This window comes from Hypomesus transpacificus, chromosome 4 (assembly GCF_021917145.1).
Source record: "Hypomesus transpacificus isolate Combined female chromosome 4, fHypTra1, whole genome shotgun sequence".
Lineage (NCBI taxonomy): Eukaryota > Metazoa > Chordata > Actinopteri > Osmeriformes > Osmeridae > Hypomesus > Hypomesus transpacificus.
In genome coordinates this window covers 9,523,976-9,550,958 of record NC_061063.1, presented here as the reverse complement: position 1 = coordinate 9,550,958, position 26,983 = coordinate 9,523,976, and the positions used below count along the sequence as shown (strand labels likewise).

The following is a 26,983-nucleotide window of genomic DNA, read 5'->3' as shown; positions in this document are numbered from 1 at the left end:
TGGTTTCTAATCAACCAAGTAAGGTGTTTTTCCTTAGTAATTAAATTGAAAATCGAACATGTGTTTAACGGTATCAAGTCAGTCTCAGAAGCCACGGTACCTTGCCTTAAGGACAAGCCTGCCAAGCGGATTCAGAAGTGAAAGGTTGAGGTAAAGGCAAAGGTTCAGACCAGGATTAGGGTAGAGGACAAGTTAGATCCCCTTCGGGATCGTCTCCTGTTATTTATTCATGATGTGTTGCGTTAATACAACAGCTGTTATGAGACAGTGAGGGAGGTAACACAGCCCAGAGTTTCAATACCAGGTGTAGCCTAGTTCTGGTGTTCTTTGTCTTCGTGAATGTTTTGAGATACACTAGCAACGGATGTGCTAGTGAATGTGCTGGATTCAACTTGAGCCTTGTAGTTTTCTCCCAGAGGAGCACCATGGCAACCTTTTAGGTGAAAATGGGTGCCCTTAATGCTGCTTTGCTGCTCCTGGGAAGGACGAGCAATATGTTGAAACACAGTGAGACGAACACAGAGACACGAACACAGAGACACGAACACAGAGACACGAACACAGAGACACGAACACAGAGACACGAACACAGAGACACGAACACAGAGACACGAACACAGAGACACGAACACAGAGACACAAACACAGAGACACGAAAACAGAGATGAAAGATGTTGTGTTCTCTCAGATGAACTGTCTACCAGCGTGAACTTGCGTCGCTGGCCTTAAAGACTCTACAAATAGACGTTGCGGTGCGGTTAGTAGAAGGCTTTGGAAAGAGCAGGATAACTTGATCTCCTTGATTTTACTTAAGGCGTAATCCCTTTCGCCTCCCCTCATCAGACAGAGAGTGTAAAACCAATCTCTCTCTCCTCCGCACTTTCAACAGAACCGGTCCAATCGAAAGTGCGTACTTTCTATCTGCGTGCATTAAGGATGGGCCTTCTTGAACATATATGTTGTAATTCCGTAAAGCTAGCCTCTCTTTGCAACCTTTTCTCTGGTTACGATTTTACTATGGCTTATTAAGCCAAGCCATTATCAGGCCTTGGTGAAGTCATTAGAACACTAAGATTGATTGATCTATTGACTCTGATTGGCCTGTCTTCAATCATAAAGCTCAAAGTAGAATAAACCTGATTTTACAGAGGTCTACATCTTTTGAAGTTCTTTTTTCACTTGCGCATACAAATTATGTTCTCAAACATTCTCCTTGAGACATGCTTGAAAAACTATTAAATTTCCCACACAGTGATTTATAGTTATTGTAGACTGAACAATAGTTTTGTAGCCCACCTCTGCAAGCCTCCTGGAAGAATTTCTGCAGTCTTGAAATTTGTTGTATACCAGGTTGCTACCTTGAATACAAGAGAATTTGTCCTTTCTCCCCTGGCGTTATGACAGCTCCTTAGCAACACGCTACAGACAAGGTCATTCTTCTTCCTTTTATCTTCCTTACTGATGTTTCACCTAGGAACATTTGCACCACTAACAGTAGCTGTGGGCATGTATTCTATCCCAGACTGTATTGGTTTTCTTTCAGAAAGCTCTTGTTGTTTACAAGGTAAAGTAATTTTGCCTTGCATTTTCTCCGTTCTCTTGCCATTCCTAATAAGTTTAAATATTTAAAGAAGAGGGAGCTGTTGTGTACCAACACTGTGCCTGACAAGAATCCTAAAACTCTCCGAGCGATCCGTTCATCGGCTCGGAGGCGCAGAAGGCTCCCAGCCTCAAAAGGAATTCAGAAGAAATCTCCACACTTTTGAGACACCCTGGAGACGTGATGAAGCTCCGATAGATGCATTTATTTCATCTGGAGAAGGGCCTTTTTAGTTGAGACATTTAAGTTTTTACCCCATAAGACTTGTTACTAGTTTGGGTTTTTTCATGATGGTGTTAATTGGGTCTGATGTGGATCAGACAGGCCATGTTGCTGCGGATCTCCCAGTAACATGTGATCTTCCCAGTAACATGTGATCTTCCCAGTAACATGTGATCTTCCCAGTGACAGGTGAAGTGATTTCATGTGGGACGACCATGTACTCCAAATCCTTGAGAGTAAGATGCAAATCACTCCACATGGTTTACAGTATAGCTTCCTGTTTACGAGGAGTGGTTTATATTATGTAGCCTGTTTTTTTTCTCATTGAGATTTAAGTTCAAAAGAAACAATTTCTGTAGGTGTGCAGCTGTTATAAGCATAGGCAGAAATCCCGGGGGGGGGGGGGGGGGGGGGGGGGGGGGGGGGGGGGAGGGGGGTCATGTCCCCCCCCATCCTGGGCAAAATATGATTTGTCCCCCCCCCAATAAATCACTGTAAACATAATAACATTTAAATAATATTAATATCATACATTTAACATATTACAATTTAGGCTGTGTGTTACAGTAGTAATTTTGGTGTCCCCCTCAGGAATTGCTCTTGAGAAAATGTCATATACTTGTCCCCCCCCAAAATTGATAGCAGATTTTTGCCACTGGTTACAACGGCCCATAGGTGTACTACTTACTTCCTGCTTACAACCAATTACATCCTCCTGTCCTTCCTCTGCTGAGTCACGTTTGGCTGACCTAAGCTAAGGTTTGTCTGACTTTGTTTCATATTGATCTTTAGCTTTTGTGTGATTAATCAGCCTTCGCTGTCTAGGAAGCCTGTGTTCAGGTTAGGCACAGGCCTCTCTGGGACTGTAGAACAAAGTATAAGATCAAATAACATGTATAATCATAATAATAGCTCATTTAACAAGCAGTGCTACAGAGGGCTTCACATACGCCCACAGAACTGTAGGACCTTAACCAACCTGTGATGACTAGACCTGAGTTGGTTGGATGTCAGGGTTGTGTAAGAGCGCTGTTAGTTCTCTAACTGGATTAATTAATACATTTGTCCTTGTTTCGAGGTGCAATTAAAAACGATCTCAATTTTGAGTTCTGTTTGTGTCCTGTGTAGGCCTGGTATTTGTGTGTGTTGTGTTAGTACACACTGAAATATCGATTGTCCGTTCCTTTGTAGGTGTGTGTGTGTGTGTGCTTCAAAAGATTAATGAGAAATACTCACGTCCAATCCATAATTAATGCATTGGGTAGCCCAGAAATACCGACCCTATAGTCTTGCCTTTGGTGTAAATTGTGCTAATCTATCATTTGTAATCAGTGGGATAAACGATGACAAAGCGGTAGAGATAATTGCTCTGTTGGAACGAAGCCAATGGCTGCATTAGCTGACCTATACCTTCCGTCAAAATGCAGGCTCCAGATTTCAATTAGATGACAGCGATGATGCAGAAACACTGTACATCAGTACGTGTATGTGCCACAACAGCAACCATCAAACAAGCCTTCAAACATGCTGAGATGTAGCCTATTATTTGTGATTGAAATGATTCGGGAACACTTATTTGTTTGTCCTTGATGTTTGGTAACACCGCTGTAGATGGTGTTATAACCTACGTAATCTGTAGAACCCGTATGCATGTCCAAGTTTAACTCAGTGGTCTGTTGCCAAATAGGCCACTCCGCTGTCAAGTTGATAAACTGAGATTAAGCGTCCCGAGACTAAACTTCTTATCTACTTTATGGTTGAAAATAATTTAAATCCGTCGCAGCACAAACGGCAAAGGGCCGTTCATTCTCTGTGGTTTCATCACCTCTCTCAATTTAGGTTGTCATTCGTCGGACGCCGCTTCACAAAATACAATAAACTTTGTAAATTAAATTAAAATGATTAGTGCTAGCAACGAAAACAAATACAGCGCAGGGTTATCTAGGCTTGCTAGTATGACTGGAGTTTAATAGCTCGCTACAAGTGAGAACCCTTTCCTGACAGCTAATGTATAATTAGCTGCAGTACTGTCATTCAAATCAAACTGTTTCTGATGAAGCCCGGGGCAGAAGTTGGCCACCCCCTGGCCAGGTAATCTGCTATTACTGCAGTAACCTTGGTAACAGGGGTCCAATTGCATCTCTCCATGTGATACCTGGTGCCCGCATATGCCCTCCTGTGAAGTTTGTTTCCGACTCAATGCCGCCTGCTTGCTGTCAGGTTTGGTCCTGGACATATGGTTTAGTCTCTTACCTTGCTAGCTGTTGCTCATACATAATGGATATGTTTTATTTTTTCCCCACTCTCCTGTCTAAATCATGTAATTGCTGTCCACATTCCTATATGGCGATTAGCTGTAAAAAAGAAAAGGTGTGTGTGTGGATGGATTGTGTCATGTGCATGTGGTTTGTGTGGTGTTTGTGTGCGTGCGCCTGGGGGAATTAGTGTTGCCATGCCCATGCGTGTTTGTCTTTTAGGTCATGCGAATTTGGTGTGGGGAAATCTGCTACAGTGAACATGGGCGTTTTATTATAAAACACAAACAGAATGGAAGACTTGTCATTTACCCCCTGCTGTCCTAAAGCTGTTGGCATTTCTTCTGTATCTACAATATAGCATCAAGTGTTTCTTCTTTATCTACAAAATAGCATCAACTATGCACATTTCCTGGTTACGCTAGCCATAGATGGAGATCTGGAAGAAATGGTATCCCTGTTTCAGGTGAACACTAAAAAGAGAGGTATTTAATTTGGATTTGTTCCGCACTAACCTGAGTTTGATCAGACTCTGTGTCGTGGTGCGGTGGGTGTGTCAGAGATCAGCAAACCAGGTGGTTCATGAAAAGGAGCTAGAAGTCGGTGAGAGCATCATAGATTAAGACGTTAATGACCTTTAATCCCAAATCCCAAACCCCCCTCCCAATATCTTAAAAAATCCAGTGTCATGACCCATGTATGAGATAAAGTATCTGTCTGTTATTGTTTCTAGAGATTTTATTTGTTGTACAGCACAGTAGCTCTTACACTGTGTCTGGATATTATTACACTCTAAACTTACAAATGCAATTGTCACTGTAGAAGCATGTTTTGGGGGACTGTTGAAATCGTTAGAACATATTTTGGTCTTTAACTGCCCACTTCATGCTCTGATAATAAGTTCTTATCTAAGTGGATTTTTTTTGTTTAAAAAATCTAATCCTTTTAGCAGGCGTTTAAAAGATTAGTGCCTGCCACAGCGAGACACAAATGTGTCAGTCTTTATGAAGAGGAAGGACACAACATGGATGCATGACATGTTTCGCTTCAGCTTTACCGAACTATGTAGCGTTGCCGTGGGTTTCCTGTCATGCTCCTCAACTGTTTAATGTATTTGTTATTTCAGTCATAGAAGACCACTCTAAGTGGTCCCTTCTCATTTGAAGGTCTTCCTGATTTAACTTTTAACTGAGCATGTGTTCAAGTGCCACACATCTTGTTTTATTGGTTGTATGTCTGACAGCACACAGTGTAACCTGTGTATTAACCTGGTCGATGTGCTTCTCTTCCCTGATTGGCTCTAGTTGGCTGAGTACCGGCAGAGGAAAGCACATGCAGATGGACAGAAGACACAGAAGAAGAAGAACAAAAAGAGGACAGGGCCGGAGGACTCTGAGGGAGATGGCCAAGGGGCCGGAGAGGCGGAGCATGATCAATCTCTGGTGGATGAAGTCCCTGGAGGAGGGGGCGGAGGAGGAGGAGGGGGCGGAGGGGACCAGGCACCGACCAGAACGGAGTACACCTTTGCCAGGACCCTGCGCAGCGGGGAGACAGTCAAACATGATCAAACGTACACCATAGAGGTAAACATCCCTGAGTTGAGTTTGGAATCTACTCGATCGAGTTAATACGCCCTCCTTGAAGTAACACTACTAGTTTTATTCGACTAGTTTAATCTAGTCGAATAACTTAAATATGAGGCGTATCGTGTTCACGGGCAGCGTTATCAGACAATAGCAATAGAACTTAATACTTAATACAGAGGTATTGTATTTGTATCTCCATCTTTCAATCTATGCTGTTAAAATGTTATCAATAGCAAGTTTGACTTTATCATGATTTGGCCTCCATACAGAAGCTTCAACCAGAAGGTCACTTAAATTGTTGTTTTTTGTTATGTGCGAATATTTAGTTCTAAGCTGGACTACAAAACAGTTTTCAATTTGCAGCATCAAAGAAATTGTCTGAATCCATTTGAACTGAATGTGCCAATTCTTAGATATCAGAACAAAGACTTGAGAATTATACAGTTGCCATGAGCTACTTTTGTGTTTCACAAAAGCTCAGTGTTAAATGGATGAATATGAACGAGGACAACAAATGGCTTTGTGTCTGTGTTGCCCCTTACTGAATCACCACCAAGTCCCATTATGGACAGATTTATCACCCGTACAATAAACATGTTTATCACCTGTAATTTAACCTCTTAGAAGTACCATGCGTAAGATTTTTTCAGTAAAAAAAGAAAGTCTTTGTCCTCTATAAATCTGTTGTGTAAGCTAATAAGGTCCTCTGAGAGTTTGTTTAGCAACACAGATAGCTCAGTGCCAGAATCACTTTCTAATTTTGGAGCAGCCCGCCACTTTCCAGCCAGTTACGTGTCAGCGATCCTGTTCCAGCCAATCATCTCTGGCGAGGCGGGCCCTTTTCCTTGGCTTATTGAAACCACTGTCAATCAAACTTGTGCTGGAAGAAGCATGGTAGTTTAGACAAGAATGGGGGGGGGGGGGGGTGCTGTTTCTCATATTAACATCTCATATTTGAATTAATTCACTAACTAATGTAATAAAGTTCCTTATTTGAGCTTAAAACACTGGAGCTTCAAACATGGATTGAGCCAGAGGAACATAGTTGTTTTAGCAGCCTTTATTTGCCATGAGAAAACAAAATAATGATCCCTAATGAGGTTCTGAGAACCCGACAATTGCTGTTCTGACTGCTGCAAAGCAGTAACCTTTAAGTCTGTTCCCAGTACGGCGGCAATTGTCTGTTTGTGTGTGCCTAATTAACAAACTCCTAATTCAGTTACTTAAGAGCTGATTAAAAACCACCATACAACCACTGTACCATCTGCCTATTTCAGCTTTTTGCTACAAGTCTGAAGCCAACCACAAACACATATCTTGGGGATTTCTTGACGTGCCATTAAACATGGTGTACCATACTGATGCTTAAGGAATTAAACAAATGTGAGCTCTCTCAGACAAAGATTTTAGTTTGAAAACAGAGCCAGAGCGCCCTTGCACTTTCCTCCTAGAACAGCTTTTCATTAAATGCGTGACTCAGCTCAACGTACTACCTCCTGGCTGTGAAATAGTTGCCGTGTTTTCACAGACAGCAAAACACACGAGCCTATAACCTCCAGCACATTCAGACCTCACCGGACAAAAAGCTCTACGCTATCGTCCTCAAAAGGAAAGCAGGGACGATAGAATTGCTATCCTTCCTCCTCTTTCCCAGCTCTTTTCAAACACTTGTGTCATGGGCAGCGTTGATCGGTTTTCTGTTATCCACAACTCCACCCCCCCACCCCCCCCCCCCCCCCCCCCCCCCCCCCCCCCCGAACCGACGCCACCACTACCACATAGGCTATGGCGCTGGAAGAAAAAAATGAATAAAAAGGGTTGCCATGGCAACAGACAATCGCCTTTTTTAAACAGGTCGAGATACCTCAGTCTGTGTTGGAGGGTTTCGCGACCTTGCGAGCTTTCGTCAGATTACAGACAAACTAGAGTTAGAAAATAAAGAGGCAGATTGATATATATATTTATATGTTTGGGCTTTTTGTTCCTCACAAATGTCCTTTGTTTGTGTAATTATGATGATTCTCCACTGTGACTAGTTGCATATGGATGAAGTATATAATTATATCAAGTCTTAGTAAAGGTTGGCTCAAAGCTAACTGTCCATTTGTCCGATTCTTTCAGTAAAAAGCTTTTGTGCACAATTTGAGGCACTCAGAGTCGTTTGGCAACACTGACAGCTCAGTTCCTGTGGAATGGTACTTTCTTATTGTCGAGCGGCCCACTACTTTCCAGACAATTATGTGGCTGCAAACGTATTCCAGCCAATCGCCTTCAGCGAGGCGGGACTTCCTCCTTTGCTTAATTCATGAAAACCACTGTCAATCAAAGATGAGCTGGAGGACAGCTTGGACAGTCAGACAAGAGTTGGGGGCGCTGTTTCTCATACTTGAATTTGTTTAATAATTTCACATAATGCAACTTTAATAGAGAATATTATGTAATGTACAGCATGCTGTAGAATCATGCTAATGCAGAAAGGAAGCACTGACTCATTGTAAGACATTTCGTTTATTTTGTACAAACTTTCCACAATCTTCATCAAACTGTGATGGAAAGATATCTTGTCTTTCTTAAAACCAAAATATCTTAACAGGTGTTTGTTCCCTTATATGGCATAAAATGACCCTTCAAAAACGAAATCTACCCATGTGTTTTGAAATGACGAATCTATCTGCAAAAAAAAAATACACATATTTCTGCTATTATAGTCTATAAATCATTTAACACAGATGACATTTCTTTTAAGAGACAAAAAAAAAAAGTGTAATTGGCCCAGGCCCTCAATTACTACGGAGATGTTGCAAGTAGCAACGCAACTTTCTCCCCTCAGAGAGAGAGGGGTTGCTGTGGAAACACCGGAGCTTCAAAGTGTCCTCTCTTAGGCACTTGAATATGCGGCAGAAAGGGAGAGAGAGAAAGGGAGAGAGAGAGAGAGAAAGGGGTGGCATAGGAGTTTTATGCTACACTATGTGGTAGTGCTAACCGTTTGTTTTGGTATAGCAACCAACCAATGCAAGTTAAGACACTTGTTGCTAACACAGAACAGGGAATCTTTAGCATGTGTGGACGTACGGGCAAAGAATGTTCACATGTGGGAGAGAGATTGAGGGACTGATGGTGTTTCATAACGACACAGGTTTAGCTTGTTGGGTTTAGTTTGTTTCAAGGTGCATCAATTATGTTTTGTAGCTACGCTGTTAAATTCTGGCGTTTTTAGCATCTTTTATTATTTTTTTATAAATCATGGGATGGGGAAAGCACTAGATATGTTCCTTGTTTGAGAACGATACAAAATAAATGAATAACTCTGAGCTCCATGACCACAACTTTGTAGTATTCTTGTGTCCTTTAAGCTCTGCTGAATGCATTTGCTGTTGAATTTAACATAATCAAATCAAGTGAAGAGATCTGCTCTGAATAAGTCAACCAGTGTGAAAGTAGCACTATGTCTCCTATGTATATGGACATTATCTTTCTCCAGCACTGTTTAGTTGTTTAGTTTAGTTGTACCAATGTTTGATTTTGGTCCTACAAATGTCATTCTCTTGATCAATATCTTAATCTTTTTTTAATTGTATTTTTATGTCATGTAGACTTTTGTTCTTCATATTGTCCCATTGATGTGCTGATGAAGTCTTAACAGTGTTACTGTATTTCCGTTGCAGCCTGAGAGTGAGGTGTCCACCACGGCAGAAGACTATTCGTCTGAGGTGAGTAGAAATGTAGGTGGTTACATTTACCAAGAACCATTTTCCCAACAACCGCAACACGTGGAACACTGTTTGAGTATACCCCACAAGGAGAGTTGATGAATTTGTCAATGTCTATGGTTAACCTAGATGTATGTCCAAGAATAGGGTTTCAGGAATTGGATTTAATCAGATTTAAAGTGCTTCAACCAGGGATGATTTCTAATGCCAGGCATTTTGGCCCTGGTCACTTCTGACAAAATACCACATGACTCCACTAGCTTGTTGCCAGGCGCTTGGTTTACCCAATCACAGCTATTTCTCTTAACTCGATAAAGTCAAAGCCCCTGCACCTCTCCCTTTTCTCAGAGCTGACATTAAAAGCCTTTCCTGTCACACACTGTGATTTTAATGGATTAATGAAGAGTGCCGTTACAATGCAGTGTGACGAAGACGAGGAGTAAATCAAATACCAGATTTAATTGTGTTCTTCACTTTGTGCGTAACCACAATCATAATTAGCCTGGTAATGGGACTGAGATGACAGACTCAACAGTAGCATTGTGAATTGACAGGTAAACGGATGCCATGAGACGACTGAGATCCCAATGCAGTCCTACACGGAGTTTATCTGGGTATAGTAAAGACGATCAATGAGCAAGTCTTGCGCTGTCTTGCTCGTCAACTATGACTTAATGCTCCATTGCACTCCTTCTATGCTGTACTGTTTCCTCCGCACACAATGAACGTACTGCCAAGATAACCAAGATTCCCTGCTAACTCACTAACCAAGTGCCTTTTATTCTATGCTTCTGCGATTTCAGTATGTGCTTCATTAAAATTATGCATGTTTGGGAGTCTATGGCCTTCGCCACCCCAGAGGTGGTCATCTCTTAAGCTAATCACTATTTTACAGGGTGGATGGAGAGTCATTTGATTGGACGGTGGGGTGAATGAGGCCTGCGTGACATTTCAGTGCTGTAAATTATTCTTGAAGTTGGGAGAGAGAGAGAGAGAGAGAGAGAGAGAGAGAGAGAGAGAGAGAGAGAGGGAGAGAGGGAGAGAGGGAGAGAGGGAGAGAGGGAGGGGGGGAGGGGGGGAGGGGGGGGAGGGGGGGGAGGGGGGGGAGGGGGGAATAGAAGAAAGGAGGGAGGGAGGGAGATGGCTGTTGTATAAGAGCTATTCAATTGCCATGGCACAGGTAATGGTGTTTGCGGGCAGCCAGGGGGAGGGAAATGGGAAAGCTAGAGAAATGGATGGCTTGTTAGTGCCACTGTATATAGCAGATAGGGATAATGGAGTCTCAAAGTAACAAGACATCTGCTATAGGTGAAGTTATCGGGCCACTTGTCGCATCATGTTCCTCGACAGCTGCCTCTCTGTCACTCTCTCTGTCGGTCCGGTGTTGATTGTCTGCTAGGGGATCACTGAGATGCTTTCTTTGCCCTGTTCACTGGAGGGAGGGGCAGGCCTTGTTTACGATGGCTTAGCCAGCTGTCCTTCTCTGTTCTCCAGGAGGAAGTGGACCCTCTGCAGAAGGAGGGGAAGGAAGGACGTGTCCAGGACATGGAGGATGAACTGGTAGCCAAAAGCCGGGCGGTGGAGGAGCTGAGAGGAGAACTGGAGGAGGTCCGGTCTGCTTTCGAAGGAGTACAGCAGGTAATAGTGAGCGAAGGGGTACAGCAGGTAATAGTGAGCGAAGGGGTACAGCAGGTAATAGTGAAAGAAAGGTGGCGCCGACGGTGAACGGACCTGTCGTCAACTGTAAGTTCAGCGTCTGCCCTTTCGTGACAAAGCTCATATATTTTTTTCTTCTTCTTCATGTAAACGTCAATCTTTGTCGCATTTTACCCACCTCTTCTATGTTTTTTTTTTCATGTTTTGGCTCAATGTTGTAGAACAGTGTTTGGATCCACTCCATCCACTTTGCATCAGTTATCATGTGTCCTTCAAACCGACCTGGAATTATGTAATTGTACTGGCCTTAACATAAATGCACATACTTGATAATCCCTCAGCTTTGAATTGATTATAACCTCTGACCTCATCATAGGGCACCAGACCGAGGATGAGTAATAAAACCTATATTTGTCTTTCCTGGCGAATGTACAGTATGTTTTAAAAACATCTCGCAGGGTCTACAAAGCTCGACGAGTGAACTGCGTCGTCATTTTGTGTTTTTGGTTTATAAAGACTTATAACAACAACATTTATGGGGACTTTAAAGAGTAATCCTTCATCTTTCTCAGCTGCAGGACTTTGAAGCGGCTCTGAAACAGCGGGACAGCATCATCACCCAGCTTACAGCCAATCTCCAGCAGGCTCGGGAGGAGAAGGACGAGATCATGAGAGAGTTCCTGGAGATGACTGAGCAGAGCCAGAAACTGCAGATACAGTTCCAGCAGGTAGGACCCCCCCCCCCCCTTTTTTTTTCTAGTTGGTTTGTTCCGTCATGTCCTGTCACACACTCTTTCCTCCATTCCAACTTTAAAAAGGGGAACCCAGCAGGCAATTTAGTCACACAAGCACATTTCTTTAAACGGATCCCAAGTGTGGCCATAAACTCAAGACATCTGATCATAATTATTCACCCAGACCATTATATAAATATACAAAAACATTTATATATTTATGAATAAAAACGTAAATCCCCAAAAATCCCCAAACCCAGATTCCCACTGAACTTTCCATCACCTGGTTTTGATTGACAGCTGCAGGCGGGAGAGACATTACGCAACAGTAGCCACAGCAGCGCGGCTGCCGACCTCCTGCAGGCCAGACAGCAGCTAGTCCTCTGCCAACAGCAGGCGGAGGACATGGCCGCCAAGGTCAAAGGTCACGAGGAAAGAAGCGCGGAGCAGCTTCTGATGGTCAGTCAGCTCCAACATCGCCTCAGCGAGGCCGAGATGGTGGGTGAAGCTGTGCAGACACACAAGATTATTTGAGATCTTCTTTCATATTTTCCCATTGTATAGTATTGTTTAGAATTATTTAGACTTTGATCAGGCATTGATGTTATGTGTCCGGTATTGGTTTTTCTAAGGCCTACGTTTCTCTTGTAGGTTGAGAGGAGAACAGAAGAATCTTTTGCACAAAAGCTAAATGAAAAAGACCTGCTGATTGCTGAACAAGAAATAATGATGTTGGGACACGAGCGTGCCCTTGCCCAGCTTAAAGAAGAGCTAGTGCTTGCGGGCTGCGGGCAGGAATCGTTTACCCAAAGGGCGAATGAAAAAGACTTGATGATTTCTGAACAAACTGCAATAATTACAGGGTATAAGCATACACTGGCAAATCTCAAGGAAGAACTTGAGCTGGTAAGAAGGAGGGAGGATGAATTGCACGCACAGAGGCTACGAGAGAAAGACCTGCTGATTGCCGAGCGAGAAAAAGGCATGTCTGAAAGTGATCACTTACTGGCCCAGCTCAGACGAGAAGTGACGGTCTCGGAAACACAACTGAATGACCTCAGACAGCACATGACTGTAAAATCCCAAGAGCTGGAAAGCTGCAAGGCTCAATTGGACAGCTCCAAGGTGGAACTGGAAAGCTACAAAACACAATTGGACAGCTCCAAGATGGAGTTGGAAAGCTACAAAACACAATTGGACAGCTCCAAGGTGGAGTTGGAAAGCTACGAAACTCAATTGGACAGCTCCAAGGTTGAGTTGGAAAGTTACAAAACACAATTGGACAGCTCCAAGGTGGAGCTGGAAAGCTACAAAACTCAATTGGACAGCTCCAAGGTGGAGTTGGAAAGCTACAAAACACAATTGGACAGCTCCAAGGTGGAGCTGGAAAGCTGCAAGGCTGAGCTGTCGAGCTCCAGACAGAAGGAGCGGATGTCGTCTGGTGAGATCCAGCAGCTGATGGGGACGGTGGAGAACCTCCAGAAGCGATACCACCAGGGGAGCCTGTCTGACAGCGAGGCTCTCCAGAGGACGGAGGAGGCCTCCTCCCGGAAGCTGGAACATCTCCGTGCCGAGCTGGATGAGATGTACGGCCAGCAGATCGTCCAGATGAAGCAAGAGCTTCGCTCGCAGCACTCAGCGCAGATCGACCGCCTGACGGAGCAGCATCGCGCAGAGATGGAGACGCTGATGTCCCGACAGGCCGCTCCCGTCCCCGGTCCGAGCCCCGAGGCGGTGGCCGAGCTGGACGACAGGATCGCGGAGCTCCAGGAGAGGCTTCAAGAGGCCCGGTCGCTGCAGGAGAGAGACAGCCACGAGCTTAACCAGGTTGCCCAGGATAAACTCCACCTCCAGGGCCAGGTTAGGGACCTGCTCAGGGACCTGCGCTCGTCCAGGGCGGAGCAAGAGTCCCTGAGCGCCGCCTCGCAGGAGAAACTCAACGGCGAGCTGAGGAGACTCCGGGAAACCATCGAGGGGCTGAAGGCGCAGCTGGTCGCCGCCGGAGAGGCGTCCGAGGAAGCGGAAGCGAAGCACGAATCGGAGACAACGAATTACAAGATCAAACTGGAGATGATGGAGCGGGAGAAGGACGCAGTGCTGGATCGCATGGCCCAGTCTCAGGAGGCTGAGCTGGACAGGCTGAGGACGCAGCTCCTCTTCAGCCACGAGGAGGAGCTCACCCTCCTGAGGGAGGACCTCCAGAGAGAGAGTCACCTCAACGCGGAGAACCTTCTGAACGAGGCGGCCGTCAAGCACGAGCGGGCGTCGGAGCTGACGCGCAGCGGCTACGAGAACAGGCTGCGCTCGATGGAGGGGGAGCGTGCGGTGTCTGCCGCGGAGAGGGACGAGCTGATGCACCAGATCGTGGCGCTGAAAGAGGACTTGAAACTCGCTCTGCATAGCTCCAGAGCCGACGAGCTTCTGGATCAACAGAGGGAGCTGCAGGTGGAGGTGGAGGAGCTGAGAAAGGGAGGAGAGGAACGAGTTCGTTTGGAGAGGGAGGTCCAGAAGGTGCTAAAGAACTACGAACTGCTAGAAAACCAAAGCAAAGAGAAGGAAACACGCTGGGGTGAAAAATGGAAAGAGCAGGAATCCGAAAAGATGATTTTGAGACGGAACAACGAAGCCTTAAAAGAGGAGGTGGAATCGCAAAATAAAACAATTAAGTCCCTTACGGCAGAAAACAAACAAATGCAGCAACAGGTCGTTGAGCTCAGAGGGGAGGTCGAAAAACAGAAGAATACTTTCTCTTTCGCTGAAAAAAACTTTGAAGTTAACTATCAGGAGCTGAAGGAAGAGTACTCTTGCCTGATTGAGGTGAAGGCACAGATGGAAAAAATTCGACTAAAAGAGACACTCGAGTTCGAAGCAAAAATCCAAAGCCTCGAGTCACGAAATTTGGAGGTTAAAGAGCGCCGTGAAGTGGAACACATCTCCGCAAGGGACTCGGCACTTACGGAGAAAGATGCCACTGAAGTGATGGAGAAGCTAGAGGTTGCCCTGAGAGAGAAGGACAACCTGACCTCCAGGCTATCTGAGGTTACTGAGAGTCTGTCTGTTACACAGAGAGAGGCAGAGCAGCTAGAGGCAGAGCTGACACAGGTCAAGACGGAGAACAAGGAGGTCATCTCCCGAAACGAAAACCTGGAGAGGGAACTGAAAAGAGAGCGAGAGACCTCAAAGAAAAAGGAGAGCGAATTAAAAATGGACAGACAGGCGTCGAGAGCTGCTCAGAGTGAGAGCTCCGAGCTACGGAAGGCAGCGCAGTCTCCGGCTTGCTCCGTCCAGGATCACCACCTCCAGATTACCTCCCTCCGTGACCAGGTGGAGGGGCTGCGATCCTCGTTACAGAAAGCCGAAAAGGAGCGCGACCGCCTCCGGTCTGCCCGCGAGCTCCAGGGCCAAGTGGGAGCCTCAAAGCCGGCGACGGCGGTGGAGGCGAAAGTCCAGAAGACGAGGGAAGGACCTGCCGAACGCGACCCCTCGTCGAAGCCCCCGGGGTCAAACAGGCGCAGGAGACGGCAGAGGGGGAAGCAGGATCGCCACGGCTCAGCCCAAGCGGGAGAGAAAGCCGAGAGAAAGGAGGAGGAGGAGGCGGAGGAGGAGGAGGGGGCTGGTGTGTGCGAGGGAGAACAAGCTGGAAGCGCTGCAGAGCGGGAGACGCCAGCTCAGATGGAGAGCCTGGATGAGACGCGTTCGCTGCAGAGGGTCAGAGACGTCGCAGATGGCTGCCACGACAACGACGTCGAGAAACAGGTAGGGACTTTACTGGCTTCTGCCGCTGTAGTTGCAGCTGACAGCCCCCGCTACCTTGTGCCTTGCCTTTTTTTATGGGACTCATGGAATTATACGTTGTATTGAGCTTGTTAAAATGGTTGTATTGTGATTGAAATTACACCGAAAACTAATTGCTGCTGTCAAAATGTCACGCTTAATATGATATCGGTTTAACTACACAGGATACTCAGAAAAGTATAATTAATACCCGGGCGAAAAATTGGGTTTTGTTTTTAAAAACAAAATGGAAAATATGACATTTTCAGAAACACTTGTGTAAGGGTTTATATGCGTTACAGTTATATACATGAAAAAAAAGAGGCTTTGTATCTTCCTATCAGACAAACCATTGGGAGATTATGAGAGATAGTGTTTATGAGAGACTGTATTTATGAGAGACTGTGTTTATGAGACACTGTGTTTGTGAGAGACTCAAGTTGGAGATAATAACACGCATGCAGAAGATACAAACAGCAGACAGATGAACTGACTTGATATACCTCTTCATGTGCACGACAGTGCAAGTTTCCCTATGTCAAGCCCAAATGAAATCTTTATAACTACAAGTTCAGACCCTTATCTTCAAAGCTAAAAAATGTCAAATAAATTATAAAAATGCCTGAGAGAATTTTCTCTCGTCGAGTACATCCATCTATCTGGCCGTGTAAACTCGGCTTTTACTAAGAAAAACAGGCGTTGTAGTTTCTCTCTGTTCTCCAGGGGAGAAAGTGATGGTCAGAGGTGAGAAGCCATTTTGTCACATCCGTCCGTGTGAATCTCACCTGTGCGACAAGGCTGCTTCTCAGACTCTAAACACACTCTATCCGTCTGCCTGTCTTTCATTGGAAGGACTTGATAAGGTGCTACTCAACACCTTCATGATCAGTGCAAGCAACAGGTTTCTACAACCAAACAGCTTAAATATACCAGCATCACAGTGGCTATAGTAGATCACATGCACTACTGTTATTCCAGCTGAATTTATTGGTGTGAATTTGTAAGCAAAGTAAGTTAAGTAAAATTGATTTGTATGGCACCTCTCACAGATAAAAAAAATCACAAAGTTCTTCACAACAAAATGCAATACAGCACCACCTGTAGTCATTTCATAAATCTTCCCGCAGTTTGTCAGAAAAAATCGACAGATTCGCTCATGAGTTGTGGTACGTTTGTTTCGTCTCTTCCCCTAGGAGCAGAGGAGCAGAGGGGTGGAGCCAGTGCCCGACGCTGTAGCCCAGCAACAAGAGGCGGGGATGGAGTCTACGGAGCATGTAAATGTCAACAGAGCTCACATCCGCCATGCTTTTGTAGCTCTGAGTCACTTTGATGCTTCAAACAGCTACAGCCAGGGTTCAAAGGTCGATACATGAGCCTGTTGGGGCTCCACACTGGGCTGTTGGGAGCTAAAGGAATACAGTAGTAGTTCCGGCGTGGGTTGACTAAAGAAAAACGATTTTTCTTTATTTTTCTTTTTTTATGGGGATCCGTGTGAAGGGTAGGGGTTCGATTCCAGCCCCGAACGGCGGGCGTCGGAGCCGCTGTGACAGCGTGGGTCACAGGGGTCTCGCACTAACGCTACTTTAATGCGTCACACACAAATAGGCCCTGGGAGCGTCTGATATTATTTTCAGGATGTGCTGGGGCTCGATGAGGGATTTGCACAAAGTATTTCAAAAGGAAGGACGTTGTGATGTTGCTTAAGTGCAGCTGCAACATGTTCATGAGAGGGGGGGAGAGAGGGGTGAGAGGGAGAGAGTGACAGAGAAATGGGGAGAGGGAAGGAGGTAGATCCCGAGAGGGGAATTGTTTAATGAGTGGAGGGAGAGAGGTAGAGAATGACAGGGGGAGAGAGGGGTACAGAGAGAACAGGATGGAGAGAACTGAAGAGAGAGGTAGAGAGAGAGAGAGGCAAGAGCTTACAATGGACATCCTTTGTGTTGTGTCGGTGGAACAGATGCTGCTGAACCCTCTCATGTTATGCTAATGCAGGTGTTCCATCCATCCGCATCCTCGAAACAACTCCAAGACAACATGCCCATTCAAGGCAGCGATGCACCTATGCACGCCTCGAGAGCGGAAGCAAACCCATTCACACGCCCCCTTAGCGATAAAGGAGATGGATGTTTCACAAAGACCCATGGCTGGTCAGAATACCGTGGCCATTATGCTGAACACACATTTCTCTTTCTGTCTGTCCTCAAAGGAACACTCATCCGACTTCCGATTAATCAGAATCAGAAGGGATTTTATTCACCATGAATATTTGCACAAACAAGGAATTTACTTTGGCAGGGAGGTGCTTACATTAAACATATAGGAATATTGAAACTTAAATATGTGAACCAACTATACAAAAAGAGTTCAACCAAAGGCAAAAGGAGTTAAACCTAAGGCAGTTCAACCAAAAATGTTTGGCAAATTCATCAACTAGTGGTGATTAACTCAACCAGACCGAAATCTAAATGCAGGCGGGATGTGACTTAGTACATGGGAGAGGGGAAAAAAAAGATTTGATTTGATTGATCAATTTTGCGGACATTAACCACTGCACCTTTGCATCCCTGCTGTGTTCTCGTTTCATCATCAGATTCATACTTCTGTTTTGACTTCTCTTTAGATGATGAGTGTATTGTGATATTGTGCCTCGTTTAATATTTATAGATTTTTTTCTACCACACAACATATATCCCCTTTGGGTATAAAGTAAAGTCCTACTTGACCTGACTTCTCAGACGGAGTGTAAGCTGCAGCTGGAGGCCCAGCGCATCAGCCTGTCTCAGATCCACGCTGCCCAGCTGGAGCTGCTTCGAGAGCAGGCGGCCACCCACTCACACATCCTGGTTCAGGGGCAGGGGCAGGCCCGCCTGGAGGAACACAGGGGCACCGGTGAGTGTGGTTTGTTTTTGTGTGTTTGTGTGATCGTGTGGCAGGTTTAGAGTAGGCGTTTCAGAAATGTAAATGTGTATTAGGGTTGTGGTGGGATCGGGTTATCTCCCCTCCACTCCACTCACCCATCTTCCCCCCCTGCACCTCCCCTCTTCTCAACTAATTACCAATCTACCCCGCTCCACCTGTGCCTCTACCTCCCTCCCCTCCACTCACTCACCTGCCCTCCCTTCTACCCCCTCCTCTCACTTGCGCTCCCCTCTACTTCTATCCACCTGCTCCTCTACCCCCCCCCCTCCTCTCACCTGCGCTCCCCTCTACTCCTATCCACCTGCTCCTCTACCCCCCCCTCCCCCTCCCATCAACTCAACCTCCCGTCTACCCCTTCCAGGCGCCCCTGAGCTGCCCCTGGCACCCCCCGCCACACCGGGCGGACTGGAGGTGGAGCTGCAGAGGCAGCGGGCCGAGCTGGAGGAGAGGCACCAGCAGGAGGTGGAGCGTCTCCGGTCCTCCCACCGACAGCAGGCGGAGGAGAGCGAGCGGCGACACGCCACAGAGCTCATAGTACTGCGACAGCGCCTGCAGGAGGAGCCCAGCACCCAGATCAGGTAATCCTAATCCGCGGCCCAGATCAGGTAATCCTGATCCCAAACCCGTCTCAACTCAGATCATCCTAATCCCAGGCCCAGATCAGGTAATCCTAATCCCAGGCCCAGATCAGGTAACCCTAATCCCAGGACAGTCCGAGCTCAGATAATCAAGTGTTTTAGGAAGTTCAACGTCCATCTCCTCGACCTTCCCCTTCTCTGAATTGGATAGTGTCTAAAACAAGGGTCTCCAACCCTGTTCCTGGAGAGATACCTGCCGGATCAAAAGGCTAATTATTTGAATCAGGTGTGCTAAGGTAGAAGCAAGAACCTACAGGCAGGTAGCTTTCCACAAACGGGCTTGGAGACCCCTTGTCTAAACCCTCTGGTGAGGTTCCCCGAGCTCCCAGCAAGCTGTGGCAGCTGTGAGGGGTCTAGAGATGGGGCCCAGGGGGATCCGGTAGCTGAAACCTTAGAGGCAGGCAGATGCTGCCTAGGGACGCCTTCCATTGGGGGAACCTTATCTTGGTATCCTGCAGCATCAAGGCTCACTTGAAGGAAGAATTTTGATGCTGTACTTTCTCTCTCCTCTCTCTCGGCCTCTCCCACTAAGCCTCCCTCGCTGTCTTGAGTTTCTCGTCTCATCATTTAGAGCTAATGAATTGCATGATTTATTAAAATATGTAATGGATATTGCAATGAGAGTTCTCTGACTTAACAAGCTTAGATACCACCAGTCAGTTCCGATAGCAGTACATCTTAATACGACAGAAACGTTTGTTTTCCTCCTGAGACTCCATAGACAAAAACGTCACGGGGACTCCTTTCTCAAACAATCCCTGCGTATTAAACATTCACAGGGTGGTTAAGGATGTTACCCAGGACTCATTAACCCACTAACCCACAACGGTGTGTTTCAGAGATTCGACATGACTCTGCAGTGCTGGTTCAGGCAGGAAGACTCAGTATAATATTTACTTGATACTTTATTTCACTCGGTACAACACATCATTGTACCACTTGATTTGGCATTGTGGTTCTGCTTGCATCGGCTCCCTGCCGCACCCAACAGAGACACCGTCTCGACCTCTGAGCAGAGAGCAGCGACACATTCCCCTTGAACAGGAGACACAGAACCAAAGGTGGAGGCCAGGGAGGCGGAGGCAGCAGATTAAACAGAACATCCTGTGTGGCACTCGCAAAGCAGAGTGCAGCGATATCCTGATTAAATAGCCCGCCCTGCTAAGAAGGTGTGCCCCTACTGCGTGATGCGCTGCTAATGAGGCGTTATGTCTCGCGTCACCCTGCATGAACCAGGTCCGCTTGATTCTGACATACTGGGCGGCCTCGGGTTGTGGGGCTGTGTCCTGGAGGGGTGGGGCAGGTCATAGGAGATGGAAGAGAGAAGTGTAGTGCTATAGAAAAATATAATATCATGATTAAATCATAATGGTGGGGTGTTTTCCTTCTTTAAATAGGGAGGCCTGACTGAAACGTTAAACGGTAAACATTTAAAAGAGGATATCGCCCCCTGCTGGTTGGAACCTGTAGCATTCTTTTATCCACTGCCTGTGTATCGTGGTCTTGTAGATGGAAGATTCAGACAGATCTTTCCTTTTTCAGTTTTCTGAAACCTTCTGGACTTAAGTTAGATTCAATTCACTGTTGATACTGACCAATATGATATTAACCATGCTGTGTCTTTTATTTTACCTCATGACAGGCATTTGATATTGGATAATGGACAGACAGTGTGTCTACTTTAAATACTTTCCTGCATAGTTGATCATTCATTTTTCCTTTCAGCCTGACCAGTGTGCCCCAGATCACATCTCAGAGGGAGCAGGAGGAGAAAGAACTAAAGGTTGGTGTTTAGATGCTGGATCATTACATTTATGCATTTAGCAGATGCTTTTATCCAAAGCGACTTCCAAAAGAGAGCTCTACAAAAGTGCATAGGTCACTGCTCATAACAACGAGATAGCCCCAAACATTGCGGGTAGCCAAAACATGAAGCATACATTGTGAAAACTAAATAAGTCCCAAAGGGAAGAACCATAAGAGCATGTAGTTGTATCATACACACACTCTTACACAAACATAAACAAGTCCCAAAGGGAAGAACCATAAGAGCATGTAGTTGTATCATACACACACTCTTACACAAACATAAATGCACACACACTCTCACACAGACACAAACACCCTCGCACTCTCGCTCACACACACATACATGCACACATACTGCACAAACACCCCCATCCCATGCAGGGAGGGGGGGAGCGGGGGAGCAGCCTTTGGCTAAAACCTGCCCTAGATCCTTTGGTGGCCGAGGAGTCGTTTCCAATGTATATTTTACCGACGGTAAGAGTCGAGTCGTCGTGGTTACGTAAGATGGGGTGTAGCGTGGGGGACGGTGGTTCGCTACTCCACTTTTTAACTGCATGAAAGGACGATTGCGTCCGCGTGAGGGGACCGATCCATCCCTCTCTCTCACTGTCACTGTCTTTTCCATCACCCTCTTTCTCCCCCTCTCTCTCTCTCTTATCCATTCCTCTCGCCCTCTAAACCAAGTGATGTTAGACCAGGTCTCTCACATCCACAACCGACCCGACAAGCGAGCACGCGAGGAACGGAGATAGAACGAGACAGAGAGAGAGTGAGAGAGGGAGAGAGAGGGTGAGACACACAGGGTTAACATGCCTGAACAGTAAAGGATGGATGAAGCTGAGGGATGGAGTGAGAAAAAATAACAACAACAAACAGACCAGTACGGAGGGGTAGAGGGAGAGAGGGAGAGCCTGTCTGTTGACGATGTAGCTCTGTGGGGCACGGCATCTGTTTATCAGGGCGTCAGGCCTCGGGGCAGAGAGGAGAATCAGTGGATCTGTCTGTGGCAGGGGAGGTCAGGGGGGGTGGGGGGGATTCATGGTCTGTGAAAAGACTCTATGGAAATTCATGGCTGAATGCACTGACACTGTCTCTCTCTCGTGATTCCTTTTTTCATTTACTTTCCTCTGTCTGGTCTGGACTTCCCCTTATCCTCTAACCACTTTCTTCTATCACTTTCCCTCTTTCAACACAATCTCTCCTTACCCGTCTTTCTCTGTCTATCTTTTTCTGTCCCCTCCTCTCTACCTCCCTCCCTCCGTCTCTCCTCCCTCCCTCACATCTAGTTGCTGGAGGAGGAGGAGCACCAGGAGGAGGAGGAGGAGGGCAGCCCGGGCGAGGGGCTGGCCTGGCCGGCCAGGTCCGCGGATCTGACGGCTCAGCTGCAGTCTATGAGGAGAGCGCTCTACCACAAGTACACGCAGGAGGTGTCTGCTCTCAGGGAGCAGCACAGCGCAGAGATCCAGAGGCTGAGCCTGGAGAGGGAGCAGGGAGGGAGGACGGGAGCGGGAGACGAGGGGGAGCGGGTCAACGGCGAGGAGAGACGCCACCAGGAGAGGGTGGAGGAGGAGATCGCCAAGGTAACACTCTGACTACAGCTGCGGGCGTCTGTGTTTGAGTCATGCGTGTGTTTGGGGGGGGGGTGCGGGGGGATGCTAGTCTCCAGCGCTGACTTCTGAGACTGGTGTTTCTATGGTGACTGTTGTCCGTGGTAGTTGTTCTTATGTAGAGGTTGCAGGAATGGCTAGCCAGCCAGGTAACAGATGGTAAAATGTTTACCATTTGAACTCAACCAAAAGAATATTTTTTCTCCCTGTGGAATTTGTTTGGAATAACAAGTTATGTTACGCCACATATCCTGAAGGAGTACCCAGAACTGGATGCTGCTGATATTTTCATGTGGGGCTTGTGTGTTTTAAAGTGCCAGCACTTTCCTTAGGCACAATTCAGAACGTCTAAAAATAAGACAACAGCACAAGTGATGCAAAGACCACTGCAGGGTTCATTGAAAGGAAACGGTCTCTTTAGGCACTGCTGTGTGGTGCATGACTAAGTGTGGAGTGACTTAGTAGTGAGGGTGGGTTGGTAAAGTGAAAAAATATACCTCCTCTGATTCTCTTTATTACGGATACCAGTCCATGTTCCATCAACTACAGATGCTAGTAAAGATTCCAATAACTAAGAACACTAATTTCCATTCTCCGTTAATTGTGATTGGACGTGGTATACCCATGTCACGGTTTCGAAAGAAACACAAAAAGATCTGGTTGTTTCTTCGGCAGGTCATAGTTCAGATGTCCGTGGAGTTTGCCCAGCAGAGCGAGCTGTCCCGCATGGCTAGGAGAGCGGGACTGACCTCCTCCGCCGTGCAGACCCAGTCTGAGGAGGAGGAGGAAGAGGAGGAAGAGGAGCTTCACAGACTGATGGAGCAGGTGGAACGTTCTGGAGGGAGAGATGAACAGGTGAGTGAGAGGCAGAGCTGAACAGAAACGATAAACAAATGCCACCATTTAGGAACAGGTATTCTTTCTTTTGTTAAACCTTTTTCCATAATTTTTCAATGTATGGACGTGATAACTCCCTCCCTCTCTCCTTCTTTCACACAAACACACACACACACACTCAGAGAAGTACTTTCTAATAGGGCCCTGGCTTTTCACTACACGTTTACTGCATGATTAAGCATTCCTCGCATGGAAGCCGTGGCTGCCGTGTCTAATGTTCTTGACGTGACGAGACTTGACCCAACACGCGCCTAAAAGGCATTTGTAGAAGTTAGGGCTGAGACGTTCTTTAGAAAGTTCTCCAAGTGCAATTTGTTTGATTCGGTTTTAATGTTGTCAAAGAAGGCAGGTGCTGTGCGGTATAATGTATGCATATACTGTATATATGTCTATATATAGATATATATCTATATATATCTATATATAGATATATGTGACGGTTAAGTCCATACAATATCGTTTTCTCATTCCTAAACAAGTCAGTTATCCCAATTGCAGAGCGTCAGTTCCCCATCTTTGCCAGAAGGGGGAGCCAACTTCTTCTGTCCATTCACTCAGGTGCACCTGTTGCCATAGCAGCACAAAGATACTAGTGTTTTCCCTTCAGACGCCTCCTGTGTCTGTGTGTGTTTATTTGAGAGAGAGAGTGCGTGTGTGAAAGAGAGAGTGTGTGTGAGAGAGAGAGTGTGTGTGTGAGAGAGAGAGAGAAAGCGCTGAGATAGTTTCGTCCTCATCTGAATTGTCTGGTGTCTTAGAGTCCCTCTGATGCTGTCAGGAGTTCTGAACCGAGCAAAGGAGAGTTTGTGTCTTTGGCCACGATGACAGGACTGCTGTCTGTCTTCTCTCTCCTGCCGGTACGTCTGTTACAGAAGAGAGGAGAGGAAGAAGAGGGAGACGAAGAGGAGGGAAAGAAGAAGAGGGCTCTGGGGGGTCGGTCACACGATGGTGGAGAGTCAAGCTGCTCTGATGTCATCACTACTGAGAGGTGGGTTTTAGATTTGTTTAGTTTTCTTTATTAAGAAAGACATTTATTTTTATTTCTTTATTATTATTCTTTATTTAGTTTATTAAGTCTATCGGTCTTGTTTGATGCGGCAGGAGTATAAGTTGAGGCACTTTTGCTGAGTTTATCATTTTTGTCTGAAGAGCTTCTGTTACTGTAAATTATTCATGTTTTTTAGGTTGTAGTTCTTGACATGTTGGATTATCCTGTCTGTTAATCTTCAAACTATTTATATTTCATTTTTAGTCAAGCATAACATGAACAACACTGAACACAATAGAAACCATTTAGTTTCATTTGAGATGGTTAAAAAGTCAAACAAGGGCACTGTTGCCAGGGGCAGCTTTTGTCCCTCTCTCAAACCTTTCAAGTAACTACGTACAGTTACGTACAGCTCCTTTAAAAGTGCATTTATCAGCCACCTGTATCAAACCCACCCACATGAACAAACCAAATGTATTTTCAATGTGTCCTACTAACCTTGTGAGACTGAGAGAGGGGAGGGATAGAGAGGTGAAGGGAAGAAAGATAGAGGTGCCAAAGGGGGGAGACTGAGAGAGGGGGAGGGGGAGAGACTTGAGAGAGGGGGGAGACTTACAGATGGGGGGGGGGACTGAGAGGGAGGGAGAGACTGAGAGGGAGGGAGAGACAGAGAGGGAGGGAGAGACAGAGTGGGGGAGAGACAGAGTGGGGGAGAGACAGAGAGGGAGGGAGAGACTGAGAGGGAGGGAGAGACTGAGAGGGAGGGAGAGACAGAGTGGGGGAGAGACAGAGTGGGGGAGAGACAGAGAGGGAGGGAGAGACAGAGAGGGAGGGAGAGACAGAGAGGGAGGGAGAGACAGAGAGGGAGGGAGAGACACAGAGTGGGGGAGAGACAGAGTGGGGGAGAGACAGAGTGGGGGAGAGACAGAGTGGGGGAGAGAGACTGAGAGGGAGGGAGAGACTGAGAGGGAGGGAGAGACTGAGAGGGAGGGAGAGACAGAGAGGGAGGAAGAGACAGAGAGGGAGGGAGAGACAGAGAGGGAGGGAGAGACTGAGAGGGAGGGAGAGACAGAGAGGGAGGGAGAGACAGAGAGGGAGGGAGAGACAGAGAGGGAGGGAGAGACAGAGAGGGAGGGAGAGACAGAGAGGGAGGGAGAGACAGAGAGGGAGGGAGAGACAGAGAGGGAGGGAGAGACAGAGAGGGAGGGAGAGACAGAGAGGGAGGGAGAGACTGAGAGGGAGGGAGAGACAGAGAGGGAGGGAGAGACTGAGAGGGAGGGAGAGACTGAGAGGGAGGGAGAGACTGAGAGGGAGGGAGAGACTGAGAGGTACAGCACATTTACATTTAGTCATGTAGTAGACGCTCCTATCCAGAGTGACTTACAGTAAGTACAGGGACATTCTTCCCGAAGCAAGTAGGGTGAAGTGTCTTGCCCAAGGACACAACGTACTTTTGCACGGCCGGGAATTGAACCGGCAGCAGAGGTACAGTGTTTGTTTACCCCCCCATCCCTCTCTCTTCTTCTCTCCCTTCTCCAGGAACCTCCTGCGGAAGGCCAACGCGAGCCTCCGCCAGGTGCTGCGCGACGTGCTGAAGACGACGGCGGCGGCTGAAGAGACCATCGGGCGCCACGTGGAGGGACTGCTGGAAACCTCCACCAGGGGGCGGCACCCTCCACCACAGAGGCCCGAGAGAGGTCAAGTCTAAATAGATCTGTGATCTTGCTTTTGATGCATGCTTGAGAGCATGTCTGATACATTTATGTGAACGCTATGCTAACAGTCTAAGGCAGTGGTTCTCAACCCTGGTCCTCAGGGACCCCCTGTCCTGCATGTTTTAGTTTCAACTTGGCTCCAACACACCTGATTCAAATGCATGTTCGTTACCAGGCTTCTACAGAGCTAGATAACGAGCCATGTATTCAAATTAGGTGTGTTGGAGCAGGAAAACATCTAAAACATGCAGGACAGGGGGTCCCTGAGGACAGGGTTGAGAACCACTGGTCTAAGTGGAACAATGAGAAGGTTGCTGCTGTAAGTCCTTAGGGAGTCAGATGGCTGAGCGGTTAGGGAATCGGGCTATTAATCAGAAGGTTGCCGGTTCGATTCCTGGCCATGCAATTGATGTTGTGTCCTTGGGCAAGGCACTTCACTCATTTGCCTCAGGGGGAATGTCCCTGTACTTACTGTAAGTCTGCTTAATGACTACATGTAAATGTTGGGCTATGACAGAACAGGAGTTTCTTGGCTCTGTGACAAAAGACTGAAAGTCAAGTTCCCACCAAACACGCATCATAACCTCCAGAAGAAATGACTTTGTGTCTGGCGAATCGAACCGTCACGTGTAGAAGCATGTCTATTGTCTGCTGATTGAATAATCTGAATCTCAGTCTGATACCATCTGCTAATAATCTGAATTTGAATATAATTGAATTAGTTAAAAATCTGAATATAATATTATCTAATCGAAATCTGAATATAATTACATTTGCCAATAATCGGAATATAATATAATCTGAATATAATAACATGAGACGATAATCTTAATATAATTTAATCGGATCATCGATATCGGTTGTGATCTTTGGAAT

General features: G+C 46.4%; 1 protein-coding gene across 8 annotated transcripts in view; it reads left to right on the top strand.

Annotated features, from left to right (window-relative positions):
• The window catches only part of akap9 (A kinase (PRKA) anchor protein 9), a 59,297-nt gene that overhangs the window by 1,350 nt on the left and 30,964 nt on the right, over positions 1 to 26,983 (top strand). For 6 of the 8 annotated variants that reach the window (XM_047019381.1, XM_047019384.1, XM_047019387.1 and 3 more), the window contains exons 2-16: positions 5,382 to 5,660; positions 9,329 to 9,373; positions 9,928 to 9,987; positions 10,868 to 11,011; positions 11,602 to 11,757; positions 12,064 to 12,261; positions 12,415 to 15,519; positions 16,731 to 16,811; positions 18,273 to 18,426; positions 18,818 to 19,034; positions 20,820 to 20,877; positions 22,190 to 22,483; positions 23,186 to 23,365; positions 24,277 to 24,392; positions 25,932 to 26,089. In XM_047019381.1, coding sequence (XP_046875337.1) covers positions 5,382 to 5,660; positions 9,329 to 9,373; positions 9,928 to 9,987; positions 10,868 to 11,011; positions 11,602 to 11,757; positions 12,064 to 12,261; positions 12,415 to 15,519; positions 16,731 to 16,811; positions 18,273 to 18,426; positions 18,818 to 19,034; positions 20,820 to 20,877; positions 22,190 to 22,483; positions 23,186 to 23,365; positions 24,277 to 24,392; positions 25,932 to 26,089 — 5,245 coding nt within the window. The remainder of the gene's footprint in view (positions 1 to 5,381; positions 5,661 to 9,328; positions 9,374 to 9,927; positions 9,988 to 10,867; positions 11,012 to 11,601; positions 11,758 to 12,063; positions 12,262 to 12,414; positions 15,520 to 16,730; positions 16,812 to 18,272; positions 18,427 to 18,817; positions 19,035 to 20,819; positions 20,878 to 22,189; positions 22,484 to 23,185; positions 23,366 to 24,276; positions 24,393 to 25,931; positions 26,090 to 26,983) is intronic. The other 2 variants (XM_047019382.1, XM_047019386.1) reach the window with 2 other exon arrangements.